At 39.5% G+C, this 26,809-nt stretch overlaps 1 protein-coding gene across 1 annotated transcript; it reads right to left on the minus strand.

Annotated features, from left to right (window-relative positions):
* Nucleotides 1-3,972: 3,972 nt before the first annotated feature.
* Nucleotides 3,973-25,326, minus strand: pbx1a (pre-B-cell leukemia homeobox 1a). The gene is made up of 8 exons (XM_033982784.1): nt 25,320-25,326; nt 24,391-24,647; nt 21,068-21,258; nt 19,180-19,315; nt 17,785-17,944; nt 15,534-15,646; nt 11,649-11,738; nt 3,973-4,672 (listed from the first exon to the last, which is right to left on the minus strand). The coding sequence occupies exons 1-8, from the start codon at nt 25,324-25,326 to the stop codon at nt 4,580-4,582; spliced, it is 1,047 nt and encodes a 348-aa protein (XP_033838675.1). The 3' UTR covers nt 3,973-4,579.
* Nucleotides 25,327-26,809: the final 1,483 nt, after the last annotated feature.

Consider the following 26,809-nt stretch of genomic DNA (forward strand, 5'->3'; position numbering starts at 1 on the left):
ATGAATCCTGGCATTGTCGTCTTGGAATATGCCCCGTGCCATCAGGGAAGAACAAATCCATCGATGGAATAACCTGGTCATTCAGTATATTCAGGTCTTTGCCGAACCTCGACCAGACCAACTGCAGAAACCCAAACATATTTGCTTAGTTAAATCCAGGTGGCGACTTTTTTTTTGGCCAGGCAGTGTACGTCGCTAACTCAGTTTTTGGTTGCCTCAAAGCGCTTCGTTTATACACCAAAGTACACAGAAAACGGGGGTAACGTGGGTTAAACGTCTTGCCCAAGGACACAATGACAGCAATCATCATCTGCGGGAGCCGGAATCGCATCGTTTTACGTCGAAAGCGGGATTTGAACCGTCAACCTTCAGCTCTACCCGCTATGCGCACTAATTAACACGAAATCCTTGTAACGTTTAACACAAAATGATCTCGTTCTGCGGATTTAAACATCATTCATGGATAAAACTCCATCTGTAAAAACCTGGCGTATTTCAGAACAAAAACAAAAACACTGAAAATCCAAAAAAAAAAGCACATTTCGTTAACAGCCTTTTCCACTCCGCTCTTCAGCCTGAGCCCACCGCAGTATTTTGGTGTGACATTGTTTTGATGGAGCAGTGAAGGCAGCAGCAGACCCACTTCTCATGCCCACAGGGGTTAGGAGAGGAGCAGTCTAACGCTGGCATTTCGCACTCCGTCAGCAGTCACGGCCCTCACCCCGCACCCGAAAAACCCCTGCGCTGGCCAATTATGAATATTCACTCTCTCTGAAAGTAATTCTCCGGGACACGCCACTGTCCGTCCAGATATTGTCATTGGTCTGGTTTGCAGTGTTTGGATTGTACAAGGACACACTTCATACCATTTCCAATCAGAATCTATTTGTGTAAACTATGAACTGTCCCAGAGTATTACTGAGGACACGGGTTTTTTTTTGCAAACGTAGAGCGGCCATTTTGGTTTTAGTGTTCATTAACCTAAATGCACTGGACAGATGCCATTTGAAGATACAGTAAAACGAGTCTACGAGCCGCAATAGTGACCTTCAGTGACTTATAAAACGAAAAAAAAACAACAAAAAAAAACAAGCGTCTGTATCTTATTTAATGGTTCAAATTAGGCCAGGGGTGTCAAACTGAAATTTACAGGACGACAAAATTAAAAACTGAGACAAATTCACGGGTCAAACTCAATATTTACTGAAAAATTGACCGCACCTGACATGTAACGTTTAACCTTTTTGCTTAAATACAAAATCTGGAACAACTCAAGCTTGATATTACAAACAAAGAGAAAATAAATGTGAAATAAAAGGCATCAGTAGTATTCATTTCTTATAAATAAATAGAATAAATTATGTTTCTCTTTGTTGCAATTCATTTGGCTGAAGTGACTTGTAGTTTGATAATGAGTCTCAGCAGAAAAAAAGGGGTACTGGCCGGTTTCGACTACAAAGCATTCTGGGATTTGTAGTTCTAAAGCACATTCGATATGATCTCACGGGCCAAATATAGCTCCACTGCGGGCCAGATTTGACCCCCAGGCCTCAGTTTGACGTACATGTATTAGGCTATTTTCTGATCTATGTTATAATGTTGCTTCCTCGTGAAAAACAGACCTGGAGTTGTGTTTTGTTTCATTCACACGTGAACCCTGCACGTTTAGGCTCTTCCCTCAAACTGAAAACACTCTGTTCCACCTTGTGATGTCATCATGTGGTGATACAGGAAGTGCTCCAGTGTGTTTTTAAACTCCAGACAACTTCACTAGAATGATCTGGATGATTTAAGCCCTGGAATTGCCAAACTGTATTGAACTAAAGGTAAAAGGAGCTGTTAACGTGAAAACTACCACTTCATGACATCACAAGGTGGAACAGAGCGTTTTGAGCGTTGGAGATATAGACAGACTAATAATAAAGTGTGACTCAAACGTGTGTGAATGAAACAAAACACAACTCCAGGTCTGTTTTTGAGGAGTTAACAAAATTCTAACATGTCTTAAAGCTCAAAAGAGTTTGTTTTGTGTAATATAGAACCTTTAAGAGTTATTTTAAAGAACAGTTCTTCAATAACTACATTTAACGTGGCATCTGGGCGTACTGCGTGCACAAGTAAAACTCTATTAAGATCATTGGCTTCCTGTTTAAGTGGATTGCTGTAATGTATTAGAAAACAAAGTGGGTTACGGAGCTCGTTGATAAACTTGGTTTTCTGCAGAAAGTGATACGCAGCGTCTCGGCCCATGTCTCACTGCTGCATCCTGAGACTGGAAGAATGTTTTAAACACTCAGTCATTAAATGTGTTTATTCACTGGAGCCATTACTACGCACTACTGTTCTTCAGCTAAACCAGATACTTAAGATACTCGAGTAAAACTTCAAGACATAGGAAAGTATTGTATATATGTAGCAGGTAACCATGAGACAGGTGTGCAGTATAAAAAGCTGTTAAAGGTTAAATATTACACAAAATTGACTCTTTTGAGCTTTGAGTCATGTCAAAAACAGACCTGGAGTTGTGTTTTGTTTCATTCACACATATTTAATCCTGGATATTTAGTCTGTAACATCTCAAAATGCTGTTTCACCTTGTGATGTCATGAAGAGGTCTTTCTCTCTCTCTGTCTCCCTCCTCTCTGTCTGTCTTCTCTGTCTCTTTCCTTTCTCTTCCCCTTTCTTTCTTACTTTCTCACTCTGTCACCCTTCTCTCTCTCTCTCTCCCCCTTTCTTTCTTTCTTTCTTACTGTCACCCGTCTGTCTCCCTCCTCTCTCTCTGTCTTTCTTCTGTCTCTTTCCTTCTTTCTCTTTCCTTCTTTCTCTCCCCCTTTCTTTCTTCCTTTCTCACTCTGTCACCCGTCTCTCTGTCTCCCCCCTCTCTCTCTGTCTTTCTTCTGTCTCTTTCCTTCTTTCTTTCTCTGTCTCCCTTCCTCTCTCTCTCCCCCTTTCCATCTTTCTTTATTTCTCACTCTCTGTCACCCTTCTCTCTCTGTCTCTCTGAATGAAAGAGAAAGAGAAGAAAGACAGAAAGAGAGAGGAGGGTCCTCTTTCTCTGTCTTTCTTCTCTGTTTTTCATTCCTTCTCTCCCCCTTTCTTTCTTCCTTTCTCACTCTGTCACCCTTCTCTGTCTGTCTCTGTCTCTCTGTCTGTCTCTCTCTCCCCCTTTCTTTCTTTGTTTCTTTCTTTTTCTTCCTTCCTTTCTCACTCTGTCACCAGTCTCTCTCTGTCTTTTGTCTCTGTCTCTTTTCTTCTTTCTCTCTCGCCCCCTTTCTTTCTTTCTCTCTGTCACCCTTGTCTCTCTCTGTCTCCCTCCTTTCTCTCTTTCTTCTCTCTTTCCTTCTTTCTTTCCTACTTTCTTTCTTCCTTTCTCACTGTCACCCTTCTCTTCCTTTCTCTCTTTCTTTCTTTCTCTCTGTCTCCCTTCCTTTCTCTCTCTCTATTTCTTTCTTTATCAGGGACCGTGCACAAATTCATTAATCTCACAAACGAAGAGACGACTTGTACCAGATTTAGCTTCTTTTTTTTTTTTCTTTCCACGTGCACTTCCTGTATCACCACACGATGACATCACAAGGTGGAACAGAGCGTTTCCCGTTTAAAAGACAAACTCACCCTAAATCTGCAGGTTTTGTTTTTGCGCGTTAAACATGTGCGAATGAAACAAAACAAAACAAAAAAAACACAACTCCAGATCCGTTTGTGACGAGGAAACGACATTAGAACAGAGACTTTAATATGAACCCTTTAAATTATTTCTTAAAGGGACAGACAAAACACACGTCTGGATTAAAGATGCACTTCCTTTTACTCCAGTGGCCAACTCATAAACACAGAATCTTGAATATAAAACACAATACTGAGACTTAAATGAGACTTTAGCTCCGTCTCGTGACCTTTAACCTCTGTACGGGTTCTCGCCGGGCTGTCGCTGCTGCAGTGAGAGAATGAACGAGGTCAGGCATGTCCACGTGGATGACAAGTATTTCTTTATTGTTTTACAGATAACATACTTCACAGGGTTACCTTAGAGCTCACGTCTCCTGACAGAGGAGACCGAGGGGGAGATGGACAGACTTTATCAAGCACACATTGTAAACAACTGAGCAATATTTAAGTCTAAATGGCGTACCATAGAATAAGTGAGACAACAAAATGTACGTAAGTAAGAAGATGTGCCTCTTGCAAAGACAAAAAGTTTTTTATTTTTACAAAACAAATAATGGTCACTGACAGTTTTCTATGTTTTTTATGTGGCTGAGAGGTAGAATGGAGAATGGTTTCTTTATCGTAACATTTTATCATGACGTGTGAAAACATTATGAGTGAATAAGTAACCCCAGCCCTCTGAAATAGAATGTGAAATCTGTACAAACTTCTCCATCGATTACAATTTGAAACATTTTTGTAGTTTTGTATCCCAAGTGTCCGACTGTAGAGTATTTTGGAGCGCGGTGGAGTTCGATGTACCTGTGCGACGCGGCAGGACGGCGAAACTCCCGTGTGTGTAATACTGCGGAGAGCAAGAAGGTCAGTCCATGTTTCCTGTGTGTGGACGGGGCCGAGAGACGGACGAGATTCAGTTGGAAGTATCCGAATGGACGCTCCCGGGACCTTCTGTGGGCGATGTCACTGACGAAGGGGTCGGAGCATCCTGCCAGCCCCCGTTTGTCTGCGGAGACATGACACGTAAAATTAACGGTGAGGACGAGGACAACAGTGGAGGACAGAGACGTAGAGACTTTGGTGACGGTTTGAGTCGATAAAATAAGCAGCTAAACACCTCGATTACAAAAGGATTCGGATGTGAAAAGGGGAATAAAGGACTAAACAGTTGGAGCGATTTTGTCTTAAGTCTTTTTTTTTTCGTCATTAAATATCATTTGAGGAATGGAACGAAGTGAAAGTAGTAAAGTACTGTACTTGAGTAAAAAAAAATATAGGTATCGGTCATTTTAAAGTGGTATTTTTTACTTTCACTTCACTACATTTGAGAGCAGTATCTGGGCTTTCAATTTTACTACATTTTTGAACAGACAGTATTTTTTATTATTGCTGGAGACGTGCTGAAAAGGCTGAGGGTTTATTTTTAACATGTTCGTAGTTTAAGAAAAAAAAAAAAAAAGGGAAAAAAAACTAAGAAAAAAATAAAAAATAAAATAAAGAAAAACAGCTTGAAAAAAGGATCAATTCAGTTGTTTCTATTAAACAAAATTCTGCACAAAATGTATCAAAATCACTAGTAAAAAGTTAAAGTATTTTTTATTATTGCTTGAGACCTGCTGAGAAGTCTGAGGGTTTATTTTTAACACGTTCGTAGTTTGAGCAAAAAATAAAATAATAATAATAAAAATAAATACAAAGAAAAACAGCTAGAAAAAAAAAGATCAATTCAGTTGTTTCTATTGAACAAAATTCAGCACAAATGTATCAAAATCACTACATTTGAAGCCTTAAAACACTTTTTAAACAGATACTTTAATACATTTACTTAAGTATATTTTATATGCGATACTTTTACTTTTACTTGAGTATTTTTGCTCCAGTATCTGCACAAAATGTAGAACTTTTTCCACCAGCGACACCTGTACATTGCTCAGTGAAAGTAAAAGTAAAAGTATTTTTTATTATTGTTTGAGACCTGCTGAAAAGGCTGACGGTTTATTTTTAACACGTTCATAGTTTGAGCAAAAAAAACAAAAAAACCCCCAAAGAAAAACACTTTTGTTTCTACTGAACAAAATTCAGCACAAAATGTATCAAAATCACAACATTTGAAGCCTCAAAATCTGCGCAAAACACTTTTTAAACAGATACTTTAATACACGTGTCAAACTCAAGGCCCAGGGGCCAAATGCGGCCCGCCATGTCATTTTATGTGGCCCGCAAGTCTTAAAATATCAGTTTATCAGGAGTTACGCAATTACACAGACATATATTTTATATCTTGGTCCTCGGTGAGTTTGAGTTTGATCCCCCTGCTTTAATACATTTACTTAACTATAGTTTTATATGTGAGACTTTTACTTGAGTATTTTTGCTCCAGTATGTGTACAAAATTGAGTACTTTTTCCACCAGCGACACCTGTACATTGCTCTATCAGTCCTATAGAGTATTAAAAAATCTCTAAAACAACATTTAACAGCAGAATTTGTATTATTCGTATTATTTTTCACGGTGGAACCAACATTTCTTCGCATGAGATCACCATTTAAATCGCGTTAATGTAATATTATTAACACAATTTCAGAATATAACGCCAAAAGCTTTATAAAAACACACACGACGATGATTGCTTTTACCATTAACTTTCTAAAAAAAAACTTAAATCTGTTGCGTTTTTCCGTTTCCGAGTCCAAACACAACAGCGTCGCCCGGAGCTGTCTGCAGTTTCACTTCTAATGACAGATAAACAGCCTTGAATGAGCCTTTTAAAAAATATTACTTTGTTCTTTCTGCTCCAAAAGTCTCCCACACATTTCTGAAAACGCACGCGAGATGCTTGATGAAAAGAATACATTATCACAATAAAAATAAGTCTTTAAATTGAAAGCCTCCTCGAATCACAGTAAAAGGTTGACTAAAGACCATTACGGACATTAATTGCAATTTCCGTGCTATTAGTGTGAGCAGTGAACGTGCCGTGGCAGCCTCTCATTTCCAAACCCTGTTATTTTGCGTAAAGACTGTCTGTCATCTTATTCAGAAGCACAAGTGAAAGAAAAAAATGAAAGAAGGGAAGAAAAAAAAAAAACATTTCTGTGGGAAACGGCAACACCCACCAGCAATTTCCGGGGTGTAATTGGCGTTCAAGGATAAAAAGAGAGGAGGTGAACCGTGTGAGCTCAGTCAGTGCATCTCGGCAAAGAAAAAATACTAGTGAGAGTGAATAAATATAAAATAGGTACTGCAGAGGCGCCGCACTTCATTCACAGCGTGCTACGGGAAAAAACTCTTTCATTATAACAGTACAATGAAGCTAATATTATAGTAATTATAAGCCATATTTTCAATTTTGTGCTTTAACTTGGAGAGGAATGGTTCACTCAGGTACGACGGGACGCACGGTTATGGAAAATAAAAAGAAAAGTTGAGTAAAAAAATGCAGAAAGTACAGATGTTTTCTAGTGTTTGTCGAAAATGTTTGATTTTGTGATTGGTTTTGTGCAGCGGTGGAACGTAATCAAGTAAAAGTAGTAAAGTACTGCACATACGTGAAGCATAGATTACTAAATATTCTACTGAAGTATGTTTTACAGTGGGTACTTTTTACTTTTACTTTACGACATTTGAGAGCAGGTACTTGTACTTTCTGCTTCATGACATTTTTGAACAGGACTGAAAAGTAAAAGTATTTTTATTATAGTTTGAGACCTGATGTTTATTTTTAACACGTTCGTAATTTGAGCAAACAAAAATATACAAATAAAAACAGCTAAAAAAAAAAAAAAAAAAAAAAAATAGAATTGAATTTCAGTTGAACAAAATTCAGCACAAATTTTTTTTTTATCAAAATCACTACATTTCAAGCTTCAAACAACCTCAAAATCTGCTCAAAATACTTTTACTTTTTCTCTTTAAGTACATTTTAAACTTTAATCTTTTACTTATGTAGATTGTTTCATGTGATACTTTTACTTCAGTATTGTTTTTTGCTCCGGTATCTGTAACTTTTTACTCTTTAAACACATTTTAAACAGATACTTTAATACTTGAGTAGATTTTTTCATATGATACTTTTACTTGAGTATTTCTTTTGCTGCGGTATCTGTAACTTTTCACTCTTTAAACAGATACTTTAATACTTAAGTAAAAGTATCACATGAAAAAATATACTTAAGTATTAAAATATCTGTTCAAAATGTGATTAAAGAGTAAAAAGTTAGATACCGGAGCAAAAAAAATACTCAAGTACAAGTATCACATGAAAAAAATCTACTTGAGTATTTTTTTGCTCCAGTATCTGTAACTTTTTACTCTTTAAATAAAGTTTAAACAGATACTTTAATACTTGAGTAGATTTTTTCATATGATACTTTTACTTGAGTATTTCTTTTGCTGCGGTATCTGTAACCTTTTACTCTTTAAACACATTTTAAACACATACTTTAATACTTGAGTAGATTTTTTTCATGTAATACTTTAATATCTGTACTTTTACTTGAGTACTTCTTGCACCTCTGGTTTATATCCATCCAAACATCCAGAGGTCGTTTACATCAACATTTTCTTTGTTCTAATAATCTAACTTCATCTGACTCAAAGATCTTGAAAATAAATCACATCGTCACAAAAAGTTTCTGGATTTAAACTTCCTAATTCACTAATTGCGAGTTTGCTCCAGATTCTGTTTCTCGTTGCGTTTTGGGTCGGGGGGGGGGGGATGTTGGCGGCGGCGGCCTGTCATCGCGGCTGTCCCTGTGGATGACTGATCTGACCAATGTGCTTGGACTGCTAGCCCCAAAGCCGCGCTCCTTCTGTCCCCGTGACTGTCGTATCGATTCTGCTCAGCCCGGGCCCGCCTGTCTGTGCGAATCTACGTACGAGCCCGCCTCCAGTAAGTCCCACCCTGACAGCTACACCTAGGCCCCGCCCCTTCTGACCCGTGCGCTTATTTTTAGCAATTAGCAACTTTATTTTAAGTGCGGCGGAGAGAGGGGAGGAAGGTGTCATCGCCGGTCGCGTGGTGCCAATGCCGGCCCGTGTTTTGGAGGCTGGTTGACATCTGCGTCCTTGTTGCTGTCGACTGCAGGTGCCTCGCTAACGCTAATATCTTGCGACAGGCTCGGAGCATGTCCAGATCCTGCCTCATTGCCTGCCACCCAGGGCACGACCCAGGCAGGGGGGGTGCGAGAGGCTGGAACGACGCCCAACACCAGATCTCTGCTAAGTGGCATCACGGAATCATATACTGAAGTGTCTTTTTTTTTCCACGGAAGATTAAAACGTTCATGTTATGGCCATAAACTGGATAAAGACGTGGATTAAGGGAGTTTGACGTCACCCACAGCGTTCTGCTCCCGTCGAATGAAGCTAATCCAGGCTAGAATTTGAAGCCGAGGTCCCATATTTGGATCTCCGACCACGAGTATCATAGCAACCGATGAGCCAATCAGGAGCGAGGCTGTTGAAGGTAACGCCCCTTCCCTTTGTTTCTCAAATGTAAAGTGAATCGGAGCCAGAGTTGACAGAGCTGGAAGAGCATCATTAAGGCTGGACATCATTAAGATTTTGCCGATACGATACATACCTCGATACACAGGCCACGATACGATATATACTTCGATACATAGGCCACGATACGATATATACCTCGATATACAGGCCACAGTACGATATATACCTCGATACATAAGCCATGATACGATACATACACCACAATACGATATATACCTCGATACATATGCCACAATACAATACATATCTTGATACATTGGCCACGATACAATATATACTTCGATACATAGGCCATGATACGATATATATACCTCGATATACAGGCCACAGTACGATACATAAGCCACGATATGATACATACACCACAATACGATATATACCTCGATACATATGCCACAATACGATACATACCAAGATATATAGGCCACAATACAATATATACTTCGATACATAGGCCATGATACGATATATACCTCGATATGCAGGCCACAGTACGATACATACCTCGATACATAAGCCACAATATATATACTTCGATACATAGGCTGTGATACGATATATACCTTGATACACAGGCCACGATACGATATATAGATCACAATACGATATATACCTCGATACATAAGCCACAATACGATATATATCTTGATACAGGACTTTTTCGATTTGATACAATACAATCTGTTATATTTCAAATCGATTCAATGCGATTCAGTGAAAAATATGGGATTTCATGACCCTTAAAAACGCCATTAATGTTTATTTTTTGTGAAAATGGGGCTGTTCATTATCTTCCGTTTACTGAAGCTGAAAATAAATAATAATATGAAATACACCTATTCTAATAATCAAAACAGTGAATCAAATGTCAAATGTTCTTCATAAAAATGTTTCTTTTCTCTAAACAAGCCACACGATTGTGCTGAGACAGAATAATTTGGTAAAATATACAAAAAATGTATCGATACAGCAGCTCACTATAAAGATACTGTATTATTAAATTAAACAATACGATGTTTTTATATTTTTGCACACCCCTAGCGCCTATGATCACGTCGTATTTGAAACGCGGTGGCTAGCAGGTTAGCTATATCCATTTATATAAACAGTCTATGGTTCTGACCTAGTTATGGTTTTTGTTGTGTAGCTGTGAACGACAAACTTGACTGGACGTTCTAATTCATCTACTCAAATTATAGAGTAAATGCAGTATTCCCATAAAACATCTACTACACAGTTATAGTGAAGAAGTGCTAGTTTGGTCCAAATTTGTAGAAATAAGAAAAGTACAAATACATCAATCTTCAGATGGGATACAACAGGAGAAAAAACAGGTTAGCTTAAACGCTTTTGGTAAAATTGGTCGATAGCGTCTTAGCCAACCGCATTTTTCTGCTAATTATTTGATAAAATTATAAGAATGTATATGGAACTGTATATGTATATGAGTTAGCTAGAGTTTTGAGAGTGACTGCACAGTTTAATCTAAATTTTCACTTATAAAGACGTTGTTTACTGGTATGTGCTCATGGGAGATCTTAAAACGCTCATATGACACTATTTTCTGATCTGTTATTATGTTGTTTCCTCGTTAAAAACGCACCCGGAGTTGCGTTTTGTTTCATTCGCGCATGTTTAAACACACAAATCTTGCATATTTACGCTCTCAAACAGGAAACACTCCGCCTTGTGATGTCACGTGGTGATACAGGAAGTGCTCCACTGTGTTTTTAAACTCCACACACCTTCACGAGAATCATTTGGATAATTTCAGCCCTGGAATTGCCAATTATGACTGAACAAAAGGTAAATCATGACATCACAAGGTGGAACAGAGCATTTTGAGTTTTGACGACGTAGACAGACTAATAATAAAGGAACAAAACGCATCTCCAGGTCTGTTTTTGATGAGATAACGACACTCTAACATCGTTTAAACCTCACGAGAGTCAGATTTGCGTAATATAGAACCTTTAACCTCCTGAGACCCGGCGTCCTCATCTGTGGACGACACATTTTGGGTTGTTTAGGCCACAGTGCAAATTTTTAGAAGAACAGCAACAAGAACATGTTCAATTTTGAATATTTCTAAGAGTTTAGAATATTTATTTTTTTGTTTATTTTAATTTTATTTTTTTATTTTATTATTTTTATTTAATTATTTTATTTTTATTTGTTTTTATTATTATTTTTATTGTATTTTTATTTGTTTTTTTCATTTTATTTACTTATTTTTTTTATTATTTTATTTGATTAAAGCTCGGGTCTCAGGAGATTAATAAGACTTTTTTTTTTACATCGGAGCTTGTATTAACTTTCTGTAATTTCAGTAAACAAATAAATAAATACGCATCTGTCTTTGATTTGATTATTCCAGCTGTGTAAAGATATCGCTCTACAACCCTCGCTCTGCCCAGATGTAGTCGCGCCCGTGTCTGCAGCAGTGAAAAAGCGTGTTTACAGCTCTTACGTTGATGCCCTGTGGACTGTACATCTGGCTGGCTGCGAGGCTGTCACTGTATCCTCCGGTCTGGCTGATAACATGGCGAAGGGTATCCACCTGGAACAAGAGGGACACATAAACAAAGGGTCCGGTCACACCGAGCGCTCGGCCCAAACAAAGGCCGCCTCGCACACGAAAGGTCAGTGTGATAGAGAAAGGGTGGCACAAACAGGAAAAGGTTACAAACACAATCCGCTATGATTTGGCTCCTTATATGACATGATAAGAGCCAATGCAAAATAACACAATGAATATAATTAGGCAGATCCTCCTCCGTGTTTACCAGGTCAATAAAACGGAAGCTTATTTACGTTCGAACCTAAACTAAACGCAAGGCTTGGATAACGCACAGTTTGGAGTTTAATTTGGATTAGCAAAGTCAGATTTTCCTTATGCACATTCAGCCTTGGAGTAACTTTAGAACAGGGGTCTCAAACTCTAATTATCTGGATGAAGCTGGGCCGCATCACATATTCCACAAAAAAAAAAAAAGCTTTGTTAAAATCTTCTCAAACGTCATCGCTGTTTCAACATACATGAAGAAATACGCCAATTCTTGTGGATTTTATGGATATACATCGTTCTATCAACATGTGTTTGGGGTTTACCGATTTGGTGAAACCTTCTACACGCAACATTAAACTTTGATATTGTCCTGCGGGCCACAAAATATCATCTCGTGGGCCGGAATTGGCCCCTGGACCGCGAGTTTGCGACTCCTGCTTTAGAATGAATACTAATGACCACAGGAATAAATACAAATAAATAAATACCTATATATTAGCAATGCTGCTGTGGTTAAAATGTAAGGACCATAACTAAAAAAGAAAAGATTTTAAAGGTGCACTACGTAACTTTTCTGCTTGTCTCATAGGGATTTAAGTGCGTTTCCTTGAATGTCGGGCAGTAAATGTATCTACAGTTGTCCCTCTCTATATGTATTAACATTTATTTGGGTCATAAGTATTTTGTTAATTATTTTGTATATATTATTTATTATATTATGTTGGATACATTATTTTATTTTCTTCATAATAATATTTTTCGTTTATTTAAGCAAAGAAGACAGCGAAAAAATACATTGTTTTAAATCGAACTATAACCCGCTAAATTTCAGAAACGCTTTGGACTTTGAAGTGTTTCTGTGCACGGAGAGGCGTCTCTACGGATAACGCCGGAGCAGAGGCACGTGAACAACACATTTAAAGCGATAATCGAGGAAAAACGATATAATCTACGAAGGTTTGAACTTTGAGAGCGTTTAAACGAGAGAGAAATGTGAGAAAATGTTAACGCCTGTGTGAGAAAAGTGTATAAAGTGTGTGGTGAGGGGTTTTACAGCCAAAAACATAGAGAATAAACGTAAAAAATAAAGCTACTTCGCAGATTTTGGATTATTTTTAGAACGCAAACGAAGGACCACTGTACCACACGATAAAAACAAATTCAATATCTATAAATTCGCAATTGTGCTGTGGTTCAAACGTAAGACCCATAACTAAAAAATAAACAATTTTAAAGGTGCACCGTGCAACTTTTCTGCTCGTCTCGTGAGGATTTAAGCGCATTTCCTTAAATACTAAGCAGTAAATGTATCTATCTCCATGGAGACAAGCTATAGCGACATAACAACTCCAAATTACAACTCAAATCTACGGAAAAGTGAACACATCCTTTTCAGTATTCCTATAGGATAATTTTAAAGGTGCACTACGTAACTTTTCTGCTCGTCTCACGGGGATTTAAGCACGTTTCCTTGAATCCCGGGCAGTATGGCAGTAAATATATCTGTCGCCATGGAGACGAGGAGGAAGAGATGCAGACTGTCCGAGTTGAGGTGAGGTGAGGTGAATCCGTCGCAAAGTCGAGCAATAAACGCACCTTCAGTTGAATAAACATATGCTAGAGAACTTTAATATCACACTGTGGAACATTTCCGGCAAAACAATAGCATTTCCACCTACGTAGTGCAGCTTTTAAACAAATAGAAATGAGTATAAAGTGCTGTAAAGTGAGGTTTAACGTGTAAATGTGCGTTTGCAGGTCACGCTAACTCAGAAACACACCTGCCGTTTAGCTTTTTAGCAGCTAGCTCGCACCGTTTGGAAGCTAACCCTTTAGAAACAACAAAGTTTAAATATTTAAGGCCCAACCCCGAGGACCTCTCTTTCCTTTTTCCTATACGCACTGTCCCTGCTACATATTCACGAAGCATCCTAAAGCGTTTGCGAAGAGCTGATCTGAATAGAAAGAAGAGCGGACGGAGAGACGCCGAGGACATGACCACGGGAGATGATTTCTTAATGTTCGGTGTGAGTTTTAACACTCGATATCGCAGCTTTGGCCCTCTCTGTCCATTGAGGCAAGGTCACAGGAGTATGGGGCACCAGTGGCTATGTGAAATCCCGTCACGCTGCTGATAAGTGCTGTACCGGCTCCAAAAGTGTCCGCCGACGTCTACTCAGGGATTTGACAATGGGGTAATGGGAGGCTTAAGGCACTCTTTACCCTTTGTGTGACTGTGGAGGTCAACTTATTCTGTTTATCGCCGCTTCCCAGACTGACCAGACCAGAACATTATTACACGGCGGGAATATTAGACTAAACGTTCAAACTGTGGGTTGGAAAGTGAGCCCCCTGGTAAGGAGTGACATTTGGGGAGAAATACAGAGAAATTGCATCAATTGACTTTTGATTCACTGACGGTAACTGTTATTTATTCATAAAACTACAACCTGAAAAGGAAACAGCGGAAATTAGGCATGAGACGATTTTGAAATTTGGTGTTTCGATTATCCTGGCTAAAATTACTACGATTAACGGCTATGTTACGATAAGTACGAAGCGTTTAATCTTTGTCAGAGAATCAGGACGTGCGTGATTAGCGTTGTAGCGGTTGTTAGCGTTACAGTGACGGCAAAACTCCGAATGGTTGGAATGCATAAGGTGAGTAAGGAATAACTTTGGACCACGGCTAAGTAACTGTTATTTACTCATAAACTACGACCTGAAAAGGGAAAACTAGAAGAAATATGCATTTATTTGCTATAATCTACAGGTTTTAACATATACTGTACATGTACCAATGGTTTACGGTTTAAAACATCACTAAATTGCAATATAGTTAAGCCATTTTTACGGTAAAGGGCTTGCACTCGGAATTTTTGTATCTGGATTTTTTCCCATGTTTTTGAGCAAAATGTGTGTTGCCGCAGAACAGATTTAATTTATAAGCAGCTCTGGAGGTTGAAATAAGTCGGCTGTGAACTGTCTGCGTCTAATTATGGAGCGTTTCATTAATGTCAGAGAATCAGGAAGTGCGTGATTAGCATGCTAGCTGTTGTTAGCATTACACAGACGCCAAATCTAGTGTCTGAAAGTTTCAAAAAGCACTTATGAAGCTATCTTTTCCCATGTTTTCGAGCAAAATGCGTCTCGCTGCAGAACAGATATAATTTATAAGCAGCTCTTGAGAATCAGGAAGTGCGTGATTAGCATGCTAGCTGTTGTTAGCGATAGAGAGATGCCAAAACTAGTGTCTGAAAGTTGCGAAAAGCACTTATAAACTCATCGTGGTGAATAATTAGCATAGCTGGACTGCATAAGGTAATTGAGGAATAACTTTGGACCGATGCAAAGTTCTCTTTTAGTTTTTCGTGTGTTTAAATTAAATTATGGTAAATTATGAGAAAATGTGGAATGGGAACGCATAACAGACTGAATGGAAACTGAGCAAAAATTAAAATCAGGATGGTAGTTTATATTTTCTTGGACGATAAAACAAAACTTAAATGTTTGTTTGTCGGGGCTGAAGACAGTTTGACATAAATATTACAGGCTAAACTTTCGTACCTGGGATTGAATGTTGGCCCCCACTTGCCCCCCTTGGTACGAGTCCCCATTGAGGGACTGAACACTCATGAACAAGTCTCCAGAGTTTGACATGTTAAAAGAGCCAGCAGAACCTGAAAAGACATGAAGGTTTGGAGGAGAAGAGGAGAGAGAGGACAGAGTTAGAAAAGTCATGCAAAGCAAAAGGGGTTAGCTCACTACATTTGTACAGTTCGTCCCCTCGGCAAGCGCTCCGAGGTCCGAGTGCCAGCTGCATCTCACGGTGCCTAAAACTAGACTCACATGTCCAAACAGCTCCCCCTAGTGGCGTGTTTGAAGTCTCACCTCAAGACCTACTTTTATTCTGTTTGAGTCGTGTAGTTTCCTGTGTTTTTTATTTATTTTTTATGCATTTACCCTTTTATTTACCATATTTTCCGCACTGTAAGTCGCTCCAAAGTCAAAAAATGCATAATAATCAAGAAAAAAACGCGGTTGTCAGTGCGACTTATACTCAGATGCGACTTATATTCCACGTATAAGTCGCATCTGAGTATAAGTCGCACACCTGGCGAAACTATGAAACGAAAAAAAAGTGCGAGTTATCGGCCGGAAAATACAGCATTTTTAGCTTTCATTTGATTTGGCTAGTTTTATTGTCTTATTGAGGATTAGCGGAGTTAAACAGAGCTTTATTTTATATAGTTTTACATTTTTATCTAAGGCTTTTCCAGAGGATTCGAACCGCTAACCGCTAACCGCTAACCTTTGACGTACTGTCCCGCCTGAGTCCTATTTTTTGTAATGTTTTGTTTACGAAATGTGCCGCATAAATAAAGTGGATTGGTTCGGGAAAAACGGCGTAGGGGGGAGCCAATACGAGACGGACAGAACAGCGATGTTAAAAAAAAGCAGCGAGAAAACAATAATTGATTTGCAGGAAGGCTCGAAGAATAGTCTCGGTCCTGTAATGTTCCGCAGCTCCCCAGATGTAAAGAACAGGATGGTTAACTTGATTTCAACACCCGCTTCCTAATCCAATACAGTTGAAGAAGTCTCTATATGACAAAAGACTTGGCTTGGCCTCGGAGCTGCTTAATGGCATGCACGAGGTCAACCGGACAAGAGGCAGGAAAAATTAGCGTCTGCAAGAGCAAAAGGTCAATAACCCAGTGAAAGAGAGAGAGCGAGACGGAAAAAGGAAAATATATCTAAGAAATCCAATAGAGATGTAGGCTACTGTTAGGAAGATTACGGGCCGCCGACGAGCCCCAGAGACACAGTTCTTGAGTTGGAGCCCAAAATCCCATTTGTAAAGTATAGCGCTAATGTACAGAGCACTCAACTAAAATTGGTATCCGTGAAGCTGTGTAGGTTTATATCGTAAAGACTTTCTAACCCCAAGTCGCAACTAACTTTGGAATTGTGGATTTTTGAGCAAACTTTCCAGAAAAAATATGACATATACGTTTTATTAATTCTCCTGCTGAGTATTGGTAATGATAGATTAGACTGTTTACACTGACTTTATTTTATTTATTTATAGCAAAACTGTGTAACTTTCTGGTTGCCGGAACGTCACCTGCATCGCTCCACGGAAAAAAACAAAATTCCGAATGTTCTTCATGGAGATGGATGTGTAATGTGATGTTATTCAGGTTATACAAGTAGAATCTCTTCAGTTTGTAGTAAAAAAAATACTTCCTGATCAGTTGAGCCAGTTTAGGAGGAGCATGACGGCCGACAAAAATCGATCTGAGGGCCGCATTTGGCCCCTGGGCCGTAGTTTAGATAATGCCATAATGGTGAATATTACAGCTAAAGAAACAACAGAGCCTCTTCCAGTACAAGTACGACTCTATTTTAAGTATTGGAGTGAATTATTGGCTATAAAGTTACACAATAGGGCTTTAATTAACAACACAGATAAAAGATAAAAAGCACAGTTTACTTCATGTTTGCCCGAGTTACTAAATGTTAGTAAAAGGCAGTGTTGAGTTATACTGTTGGGATTCGAGGCCAGTGAAGAGCCCCAAACGTGTTCTTGAATTGGGGCCCCCCTAGTGTAAGTAGTCGTGATAATAACAGGCCCGTTTACAGAAATTTCGAGGCCCGGGGCGAGAAGACTCACATGGGGCCCCCTTTAATTTAAGGATAAAGTTTCAAATCTGGGTCCCGGGACAACAGACCCGTTTGTCCCTCCCCTGTCTACGCCCCTGGACAGCTGTAGTTTTTATGAAGTTGAGGCTTCACTTCTCTGATTCTCGCTCACCTGCTGAGTTGGGAGTGGAGGGGGAGTTGGCCTGGCTGCCGTGAGCCGACACATTGGTTGCGTTCACTGCGGTCCTCGCTGCGTACATGTTGGCCTCCTCTTGGAACTTGCCAATGTTTTTCTTGTACCGGATTCTCTTGTTCCCAAACCAGTTGGATACCTGGAAAAAACACGAGTTACATAAATATAAAATGTTTGCAAACAGCTGTTCATCATCAGAAGTCGTGGATTTGCAGATTTATTGCGTATTAAATGTGTACAGTGGTCCCTCGTTTATCGCGGGGGTCATGTTCTAAAAATAACCCGCAATAAGCAAAATCTGCGAAGTATCAGCGTTATTTTTTTATGATTATTCTCTATGTTTTTGTCTGTAAAACCCCTCACCACACACTTTATACACTTTTCTCACACAGGCGTTAACATTTTCTCACATTTCTCTCTCGTTTAAACTCTCTCAAAGTTCAAACCTTCGTAGGCGTCTTTGTCGGTGCAGAACGTTTCATCGACATTGTGGGTTTTGTCGGGGGGAAAACAAATTGCAAACGTACAGCACTTCAGAGTCACACTGCGATCCAACGTTTATGTAAATTTGTCTGAACACATTCTGTACTGTACAGGAGACACGGCACGGAGGAGACTGATGGACAATGGTCTACAGTCCAACAGCCAATCAGGACGCAGAACACAATGGTCTACAGTCCAACAGCCAATCAGGACGCAAAACTGGACTAAAAAAATCAACGAAACAGCGAGACCGCAAAAGGTGAAACGTGATATAACGAGGGACAACTGTGCAACTGTCAACTGGACAAAACGTTGTAGGACTGACGACGTTTGGCTGCTCATCTAACCCACTTCTTCTTCAGTTCTGGTCCGATTACTGCTGGACACTGCCTTATATCTGTCTGAAAGGAGGAGCTAACTACACTGAAACTAAAAACACCTATTATTTCTGTTTATATCTACCCTGAGTCGTATTTAGCGCAGTCATTCAAGCCCCTAATGATCGATTTAGCGATTGATTTCGACTGCTCACCAGCGCAAACTAAACCTTGGTCTGAAAAAAATAATAAAATAAATGAACATAAGAGCAGATGAGCCTCATTGGACTGTGCACGAGTTTAGTATTTTGAGTGGAGCAGTATAATGCCCCGACTGTTCTGTATTCTGACTTTATCTGCTGTTTGAAAGATGATTTCTCTCGTGCAGATAACCTTTCTTATCATCTTATCATTGTGGCATTTAAAATTCATCTCTGCAAGGTTGGAATACCTAATATCTGCATGCGGAAATAGTTAGATACCACCTAAAATCTTTGTAGCTGCCATCAATGCAAATACTATGAAATGAGATAAGATAAAGTTATACAAAGCGTGGAAGTTCGGGTTTGTCCACCTGTGAGACGGTGATGCCGCACTTCTTGGCCAGCTCCTCTTTGGCCTCCTCGCTGGGGTACGGGTTACTGAGGTGGGAGTAAAAGTACTCGTTTAGGATCTCTGTCGCCTGTTTGTTGAAGTTTCTCCTCTTTCGCCTGAAGAAAAATACAAAAATTAGAACATAACCATTATATTTAACCGTTATATTTGTGTCTGACCAAAGAAATATGAAAGCGTTTGACGAGTTTGCAGGTTTCAATGTCAAGCCCTGATCTTTTCTCATGTAAACTAAAGGTAAATATGTCATTATTTACTTATTTTTTACATTTTCTTGCCATATTAGATTTTCAGAAATGGCAAAAATAATCTGTTTGTTTTTGAAGTGTCCCAATAAGAACACGGCTACAATATTTTGTCAATCTGAACAGAAATGTGTCTTGAAAAGCATCAGCTGAGGTTTAAGTCTCAAATATAAAATGACAAAAGTGCAGAAATGTGACTTATTTGGAAGTTTAATTTTCCATTTTCATTTTTACCCAGCTCTATTAGCTGCATTATTGATCATAAAAGACATGCCCGATAGTCACATTTTGCACATCTTTCATAAATAAATCAACATTCATAATATTATCTATTTATATTTCAATTTTTTTCATTTTTTTCTTCCAAGTTTATTTTTCCATTTTCATTTTTATCCAGCCCTTTTTGTTGCATTTTTATTATAAAACATATGCCCGATAGTCAAATTTTGCATATTTTTCCACATATAAATCAACATTCATAATATTATCTATTTATTTTTTCCATTTTTTCTTTTCTTTTTTTTTCTTTTTTTTTTTTCCAAGTTTATTTTTCCATTTTCATTTTCACCCAGCTCTATTTAATATTTAATCTAGTGCAATATTTAACACAGTGCAATATTTATCAGTGCAATAGCTAATATAGTGCAATATTTGTTCAGTGCAGTATGTGACTCTGCAGTATTTACTTGTAATTTTGTTGAGAGTTGTAGTCTGGGGTGTTTTAAATGTTTTAAATATCTTAATGTCTGGCACTATCTCAGTAATATTGTGTTGTAGTGTCCCATGTCTGTCTATATTGGAGGGTGAGTTGTTTTTAATCTCGCTGTGCATGTGTGTGGTGTTGTACATGTGTATAGTGACAATAAATGCATTCTATTCTATTCTATGCCCGATAGTCACATTTTGCATGTCTGTCATAAATAAATCAACATTCATAATATCTATTTTTGATCATCTGCCCATCTCTACTAAAGTGCACATTAACATTACTTTACACATATTTCAATAACTATCTGTACTTTAAATTTGAACAATTTCATTATTATCTTGAAGACAATACATCACCCAGCTCTAATATAAAGTCAGTTAGTTAGTTTTTTTGTTGTTTTTCTTATTTTGTGTGATGCATATTCAAATCTTGCAACAAACTAGGGGCGGCGCCAGACATTTTTGTTTGGAGGAGTTAAGGGGGCGGGGCTAAGGTTTTCAATGTAACTTAAGTTAATTTAGGGCCTTTCAACAATGGAAAAATGGAAATGGAAAAGCTAATATTGAATCTTTTTTTAAATCAGATTCTCATTTTGAACTATATTTAATTAATTAAGATTTAACGTGCTATGAACGTGGGGCAAAAACCTTAGGGGGACCATTCTAGGGGAGGCTCGTGCCCCCCCCAGACCCTCCCTGGCGCCGCCCCTGTTGCAAAATTAGACAAAATAACCCCCACCTCTAATACAAAGTTCTTCCGTTTCCTTTTTATTATGTACAACGCAGATACAAACAGTTAAACGTAAACTATTTCTGCATGATCTACGACACAATACATCACCCACAAACGCCAGACACACTTTTTGATTTTGATTTTTGTCCTTGTCCGGCACAGACCTGGCGTCGAGGAAGCGTGAGCGCAGGATCATGACGGCCTCGCAGGTGCTCTGTTTGAGCTGCATCTGGATGGAGCTGAACTTGCGGTGGATGATGCTGACCATGCGTTCGATCTCTTTGGGCGAGATGGGACGTGTGCGCGACTGCTCCCTCAGCAGGTTCATCACATGGGTGGTGAACTCATTGCACGCCTGGAAGCACACACACACACACACACAGACATGACTCACGCGCAGAATATAACTATCACGCAGCCCAGAACAAAGGAGTGAAATTAGATTGTGGCGAGCGGTCGGGTTGGTCTGGTACGTGCCGTATGCTCGTGGTATTACGGAGTTTGAAGTGAGAGGCAGTGGCCGGAACCGCGGTAACCAAAAAACTACGGAGAGAGTGATTTTCTTCTCTCTCTCTCTCTCTCTCTCTCTCTCCTGAAAGTGAATTGTGAATCTGTGAAAAAGCAAGACCGCGACACGTCATCTACGCTGGAGGCTTTTGGGCCAATCACATGCTCAGCCGACCCAATTCAATACCAACAAAGAAGACCTTTAAATGGTTTTCGATGAAGAAGCAGCTCCGGCAGCAGCACACTTCTGTATTTACACTAGTTATTTCAGTGCAAAAATACGTCTGCCAGTGAAAAGTTTGGACGCGCCCTCTTATTCAGTGTTTTTTTCTTTACTTTTACTACTTTCTACATTTTAAATATACACAGAAGACGTTAAATATACGATTTAAGATGGATGTAATTATGTAGCATTGATAAAAAAAGTCAAATAACTCCACTAAATGTTTTTTTAAATATACGTTACAGTCAAATCTCCACTTTTTTTTTCTTTACTACATAATTTTATACATCTTGCGTCCATGTGTATCTAAAATGTCCAAAATATTTGAGCGGTAGTGCATGTTTGAACTACACCAGTCAAATGTTTGGACACAGCCTCTCGTTTCATAGTTTTTTTTTTGTTTATTTTTAATATTTTGGACATTTTAGAAACATATGGAAGACGTCAAATACATAAAGGAAGATATTATATGGAATTATGTAGTAACACACCGGAATACACTCTGAGGAAAAGCAAAACTAGATGCATTAGTGACAAAATCGCAATTTAATAATCTTGTTTTAAATGGATTTGTATATGGACTTGTGTCTTTTGTTCGTTTTTCCGTTTGTATTGTATTTTAAACAGGGCGCTCATGAAAAATAAAGCCCAACCGCTCTCTTTAGGTTTGCCTGTATAAATAAAGATAAAGAAAGACAGAAAAAATGTAAGAAAAACAGGTTATTAAATATAAATATAAACTCTATGATTCCATATATCTTACACAATTTATTTGATGTCTTCTGTATGTGTATAAAATGTAGAAAGGAGTAAAAATAGCAGTAAAAGTACATTGAACGAGAGAGTGTGTGCAAACTTTTGACTGGTCGTGAGGTCAATAACAACAACGGGTTTCTATTATCATGCATTTTAAACACACACTTTGTCTTTTTCTATGTTTTGGTTCGTTTCTAAATGGTGAAGATTGTGCAGATTTATTTATTTATTCATTTTTGGGCCTGTAGGCTTTATCAGATAAGACAGTAAGCAGTGCTAAATGGGAGTGAAGAGGGAGTAGAGACATTCAGGAAACTGTTGGGACTAAATTAAAGATACACCAGCCGATATTTGCACTTTTTTAACCATTTGGCTTTCTTAAATCTCTTAAATATTTAGTTTTGGCTGATGTGTTGCCTGAAGAATATACATAATGTTTTATCTGAACACTAGCGCTCTCTTATATGTTTATGATTTACAAAATAAATATAAGTCATTTCAATTAAATATGGGAAAAATTAATAAAAATCTGTCCTATATATCAGCCCAAAAAAATTAGCCATAAGTTTCTCTGGAGCCTAAACAATCAGTATTGACCATGAAAAAAACATATTGGTCGATGTCTAAACTTAATATAATGTTGCAGAGTCAAAGAGCAGCATTTAACATTTATTTTTGAACAATTATGACGCATTTCTGTGGTTAGTCTTTACATAATGAACTGTACCTGCGACAACATACAGAGAAAAGCTCGATTTAAACAGCTTTAGGCCCAGGTCCGGTCCGGAGCAGACTGAGCGATCCCCGCAGTCTAAATGGAAGCGGGAGACAGCCGTGTGTGACACCAAACAAATGGCGCTGGTGTCATACAGAGGAGGCAGCACGACTCGCGGTGCTCTGAATATTAAAGACGGCTCTTCAATAGAAACGAAAATGTGACAAGAGAAGAGAAATCTGAAATGACAGGCAGCTTTCAGCCCCGTTCACGTTCAAGAGGTTTAAACTGTCTTTTCACTCCATCTCTCAGTCTAGCTCATTCTCCCTGTGTCTGAATCAGTCACCAGATATGACTGCATTCAGAGTCAAGGTGTCTGTTGCTTGTCAACACCAGGGTTACGTCAGTCAAAGTGATGCAGCGTCGCCGCCGTTCTGCTTGTACACACTGGCGGCAGACACTACTCACTCACTCACAGACGAGGCGTGCCGGAGCGGTGACACACAAATGCTCAGGTGTGTATTGACGCTGACAGTTAGCGATGACTGGCCTTCCCGCGCCGAGGATAACAAACCCGGAACGCCGCCACTTCCGACGGAATGACAAGACGTTACAGTGTTTGGGAACGAGCCGAGGTGTGACTGAGATAATGGCGGATCACAAGCGGGAGATGGTATCGTGCACAGGAGCTACGATTGTGTGGAGTTGGCCTTTGAAAGCCTATTAAGAGGATTTGATATAAAACGAGCCAGGGAAGTTTAACAATCATGGACAGATATTTGTGTTCAAAGAAAACCATCTATTTTAAGAGTCAGGAGCATGATTACCACAATGATTCATCAAACAAATCTAGTAACTGTACAAAGTGCCTCGTAGTATCCTAAATAAGGACATTTAAACATTCTCTGTTATATACTGTTTACTTTTATAACAGCTCTGCCATTATGTTCCCTCATCAAAAACACGCCTGAGGTGACTTCAGACGTGTTGATTTTGAATTATTTTTCATTTCTAGTAGCATCAGGCAAAGCTTGTTTCTCCATCACAGCACAGAGCTGCTCCGCGCTCGTTTCTTCATCTGTTTGTTTTGTTTGTGAATCATAATTAGAATTTTATAATTACAAATTACAAACATGTTTTTTTTTGGTCGATGGTGTTGTAAAACATCAGTGGTGTTCTGCAGGTGAAGATACTGTTTAGTAAACATAGAGTGTTATCGAGCGCTCCATTAAACATGGTGAATGTACAGAACATTGAGTCTAAAAGGTAATAATAATAAATTTTACATGAGTGAAGACCTGCTCATATTTCTCCAGCTCTGTGTGGTAGATTTGTCGGATCTGCGACAGCTTGGCCCTGTAGTCTGAGTGCTCTGCTGAGTTGTCCGCGCCCACTCCTCCTGTGGCGGCCGCGGCTGCCGCTGCTGCTGCGGACCCGCCCCCTTTCTCCGGCCCGGCCACGCCCTCTGCCAGCAGCATGTTGTCCAATCGCATCAGCTGAGGGTCTGGAGGCTCCTCCTCCTGGGCACCACGGATACTGAGCACTGTAACAGACAGAGGAAGAGAAAACTATTAAATATAAAGGACGAGGCCAAAAAAACAGCCAGATATGTCAAGATTTCAAACAGAATGAGACCACGATCCTCAGCTACTACATTATTACCCTACTGTTATATACTACACAATGTACAGTCTGTTTAAAGCAGAGATCAGGGTCAGTTAAGTAAAATAAAAATGCTATCACACTTTTGAACATGTAACAATGCAGAACACACAGCACTACTGACCGAGTGTGGCTAAAGGCTAAAAGCTTAAATTAAATTAAAACATTCATTTCGCTACTTTACAATATACCAAACATTTTAAGTTGTTTTTTTTAAGGTCAACCCGATACTTCAAACTTAACCCTCCCACTAACGTCTCTATAAACCAACACTGCAAACACTAACAGGAACTCAGAGCCAGACATTCCAACCAAAAAACTGAAACTTCCAAAATTAGCCTGCTCTCTAAGTTTCTCCAAATCCACACAGCAGCAGCAGCAGAGCCTACTACTCCCTGCAGAAATATTCACAATCCTGTCATCTTAATTTAGCGCGCCCCCGGATCCCTTTACTCCTGACAAAGAGCTGCTTCTGTAATGTTTAGAGGGTTTAAACGCACACAGCCTCGCACACAGCCCACAGGCAACGCAACACACACACTCCACCACTCACTTCTCATCACGCCCGAAATGACGTCCAATCGGAACCGAGACAGCCCTGACGGAGCACGGTTTCAAGCCCACTGTAAGTCACTGTCAACAAAAAGTGGGCGTTGTGTCACTTAATCAAATCCGAGCTGTTTTTAAGTTTATTTTTAGGAAGAGGTGTATGTATTATCGGTGAAATTATTGCGGTATCGTGGTTGTCCTGCCTCTTCCAGCCACCAGAAGGCTCTCTTGGTACAAAGGCGATGGAGATATTAATCCAGGTGGAGGTTTAAGATGCGTTCGCGGTGTTCAAGGACAAATCTGCAGCTTCATCATTTGAGAAACTACGAAATCCTGTGCGAATATGCGATTTTGACATCGATTTAAACCCAATCTGAGGTCGCACCGGCTCACGACCTTTCCGCCGAGGTCCGGGTAGATTCTTGTACACTCCATTTTTTTTCTCCCCATTCTATCCCGCCTCCTTCTTCTTCTTCTTCTTCTTCTTCTCCTCCAGCAATAACATCATCCATTCCCATCACCCCCCACCCACCTCCCCAACACGTGAGCAAGCGCAGCTCAAGAGAGGCAAATGTCAATGGCTATCAGACGGCTGGAAAAGGTCAGGAGTTCACGTAAGGGGGGGGTGTGGAAGGAGCTGGAGGAGGAGGAGGAGGAGGAGAAGAGGGGATGGGGGTTAAGGATTTAGAGGGCATGGGCGTCTACCACCGGCACCGCGGAAGAATCTATCTTCAACCAGTGAGAAATGATAATATGATTCTGACAAAATAGTGGCACGTTCCAACTACAGGGAGAAGTCTAATGAGCCCGAGCGTGATTTATTCATCTAGCGGCGAGTCCCCGAGTGCACAACTAAAAGCATGAAATGGAGTAAATAAATACAATTAATAAGGAAAATTCTCCAGTTCAGTTCAGTGGTGGCATAATTACCCTGAACCGCGGCCATCAGCCTTTATTTATTTGCGTTCGGTAATAGCAATGAAATCGATTGGACTTTCAATGCCAGTCCGAACGCTCATTGTGAACTCTGCAACCAACACTATGCATTATCATAATCACCCGACAGCCCAAAGTGCCTCCGATTACTATTCATCTCCCCGCACTGGCATAACACCGGCTTTGATAAAACGCACTTTCTCTGTTCTATTGTGGCAACGTTTTGAGTTCACGCGGGCTTCCCTTACAGACGCTCACAGATGAGTATCTATAAAAGGAAGGCGGCCATCGTCTCATCTTGATCATTACTGACAGACTTAATTGAACAATGAGAGGACGCTTCTCCCCCCCCTTTGTCGCTTCCTCGCTCCTCCATCCTTCCGTCCTTCTTGCTTCTTTGTGCATGTTCTTGTATAATTCCATCACCCAGACGTGGTCCAAAAAGGCTGGAATAAATGAATAACATTTCTGGAGCTTTAATAATGAATGGGAATCGAAGAACATGCTTTTGTTTGCTTATTGGGGAGATTAATTTTGTGCGATGCTTCCTTAAGGGCC

This window comes from Periophthalmus magnuspinnatus, chromosome 17 (genome assembly GCF_009829125.3).
Source record: "Periophthalmus magnuspinnatus isolate fPerMag1 chromosome 17, fPerMag1.2.pri, whole genome shotgun sequence".
In the NCBI taxonomy this organism is placed as follows: domain Eukaryota; kingdom Metazoa; phylum Chordata; class Actinopteri; order Gobiiformes; family Gobiidae; genus Periophthalmus; species Periophthalmus magnuspinnatus.

Bases quoted from the DNA above. Each gene is read 5' to 3' on its own strand.
- pbx1a (XM_033982784.1), bottom strand. The intron at 17,945-19,179 runs GTGGACAAACCC...TGTTTTTTCCAG, and splicing joins GCGGCATCACCGTCTCACAG to GTATCCAACTGGTTTGGGAA. The intron at 11,739-15,533 runs GTACGAAAGTTT...CTCTTGTTCCAG, and splicing joins GGGCCAACATTCAATCCCAG to GTGGATACCCTTCGCCATGT.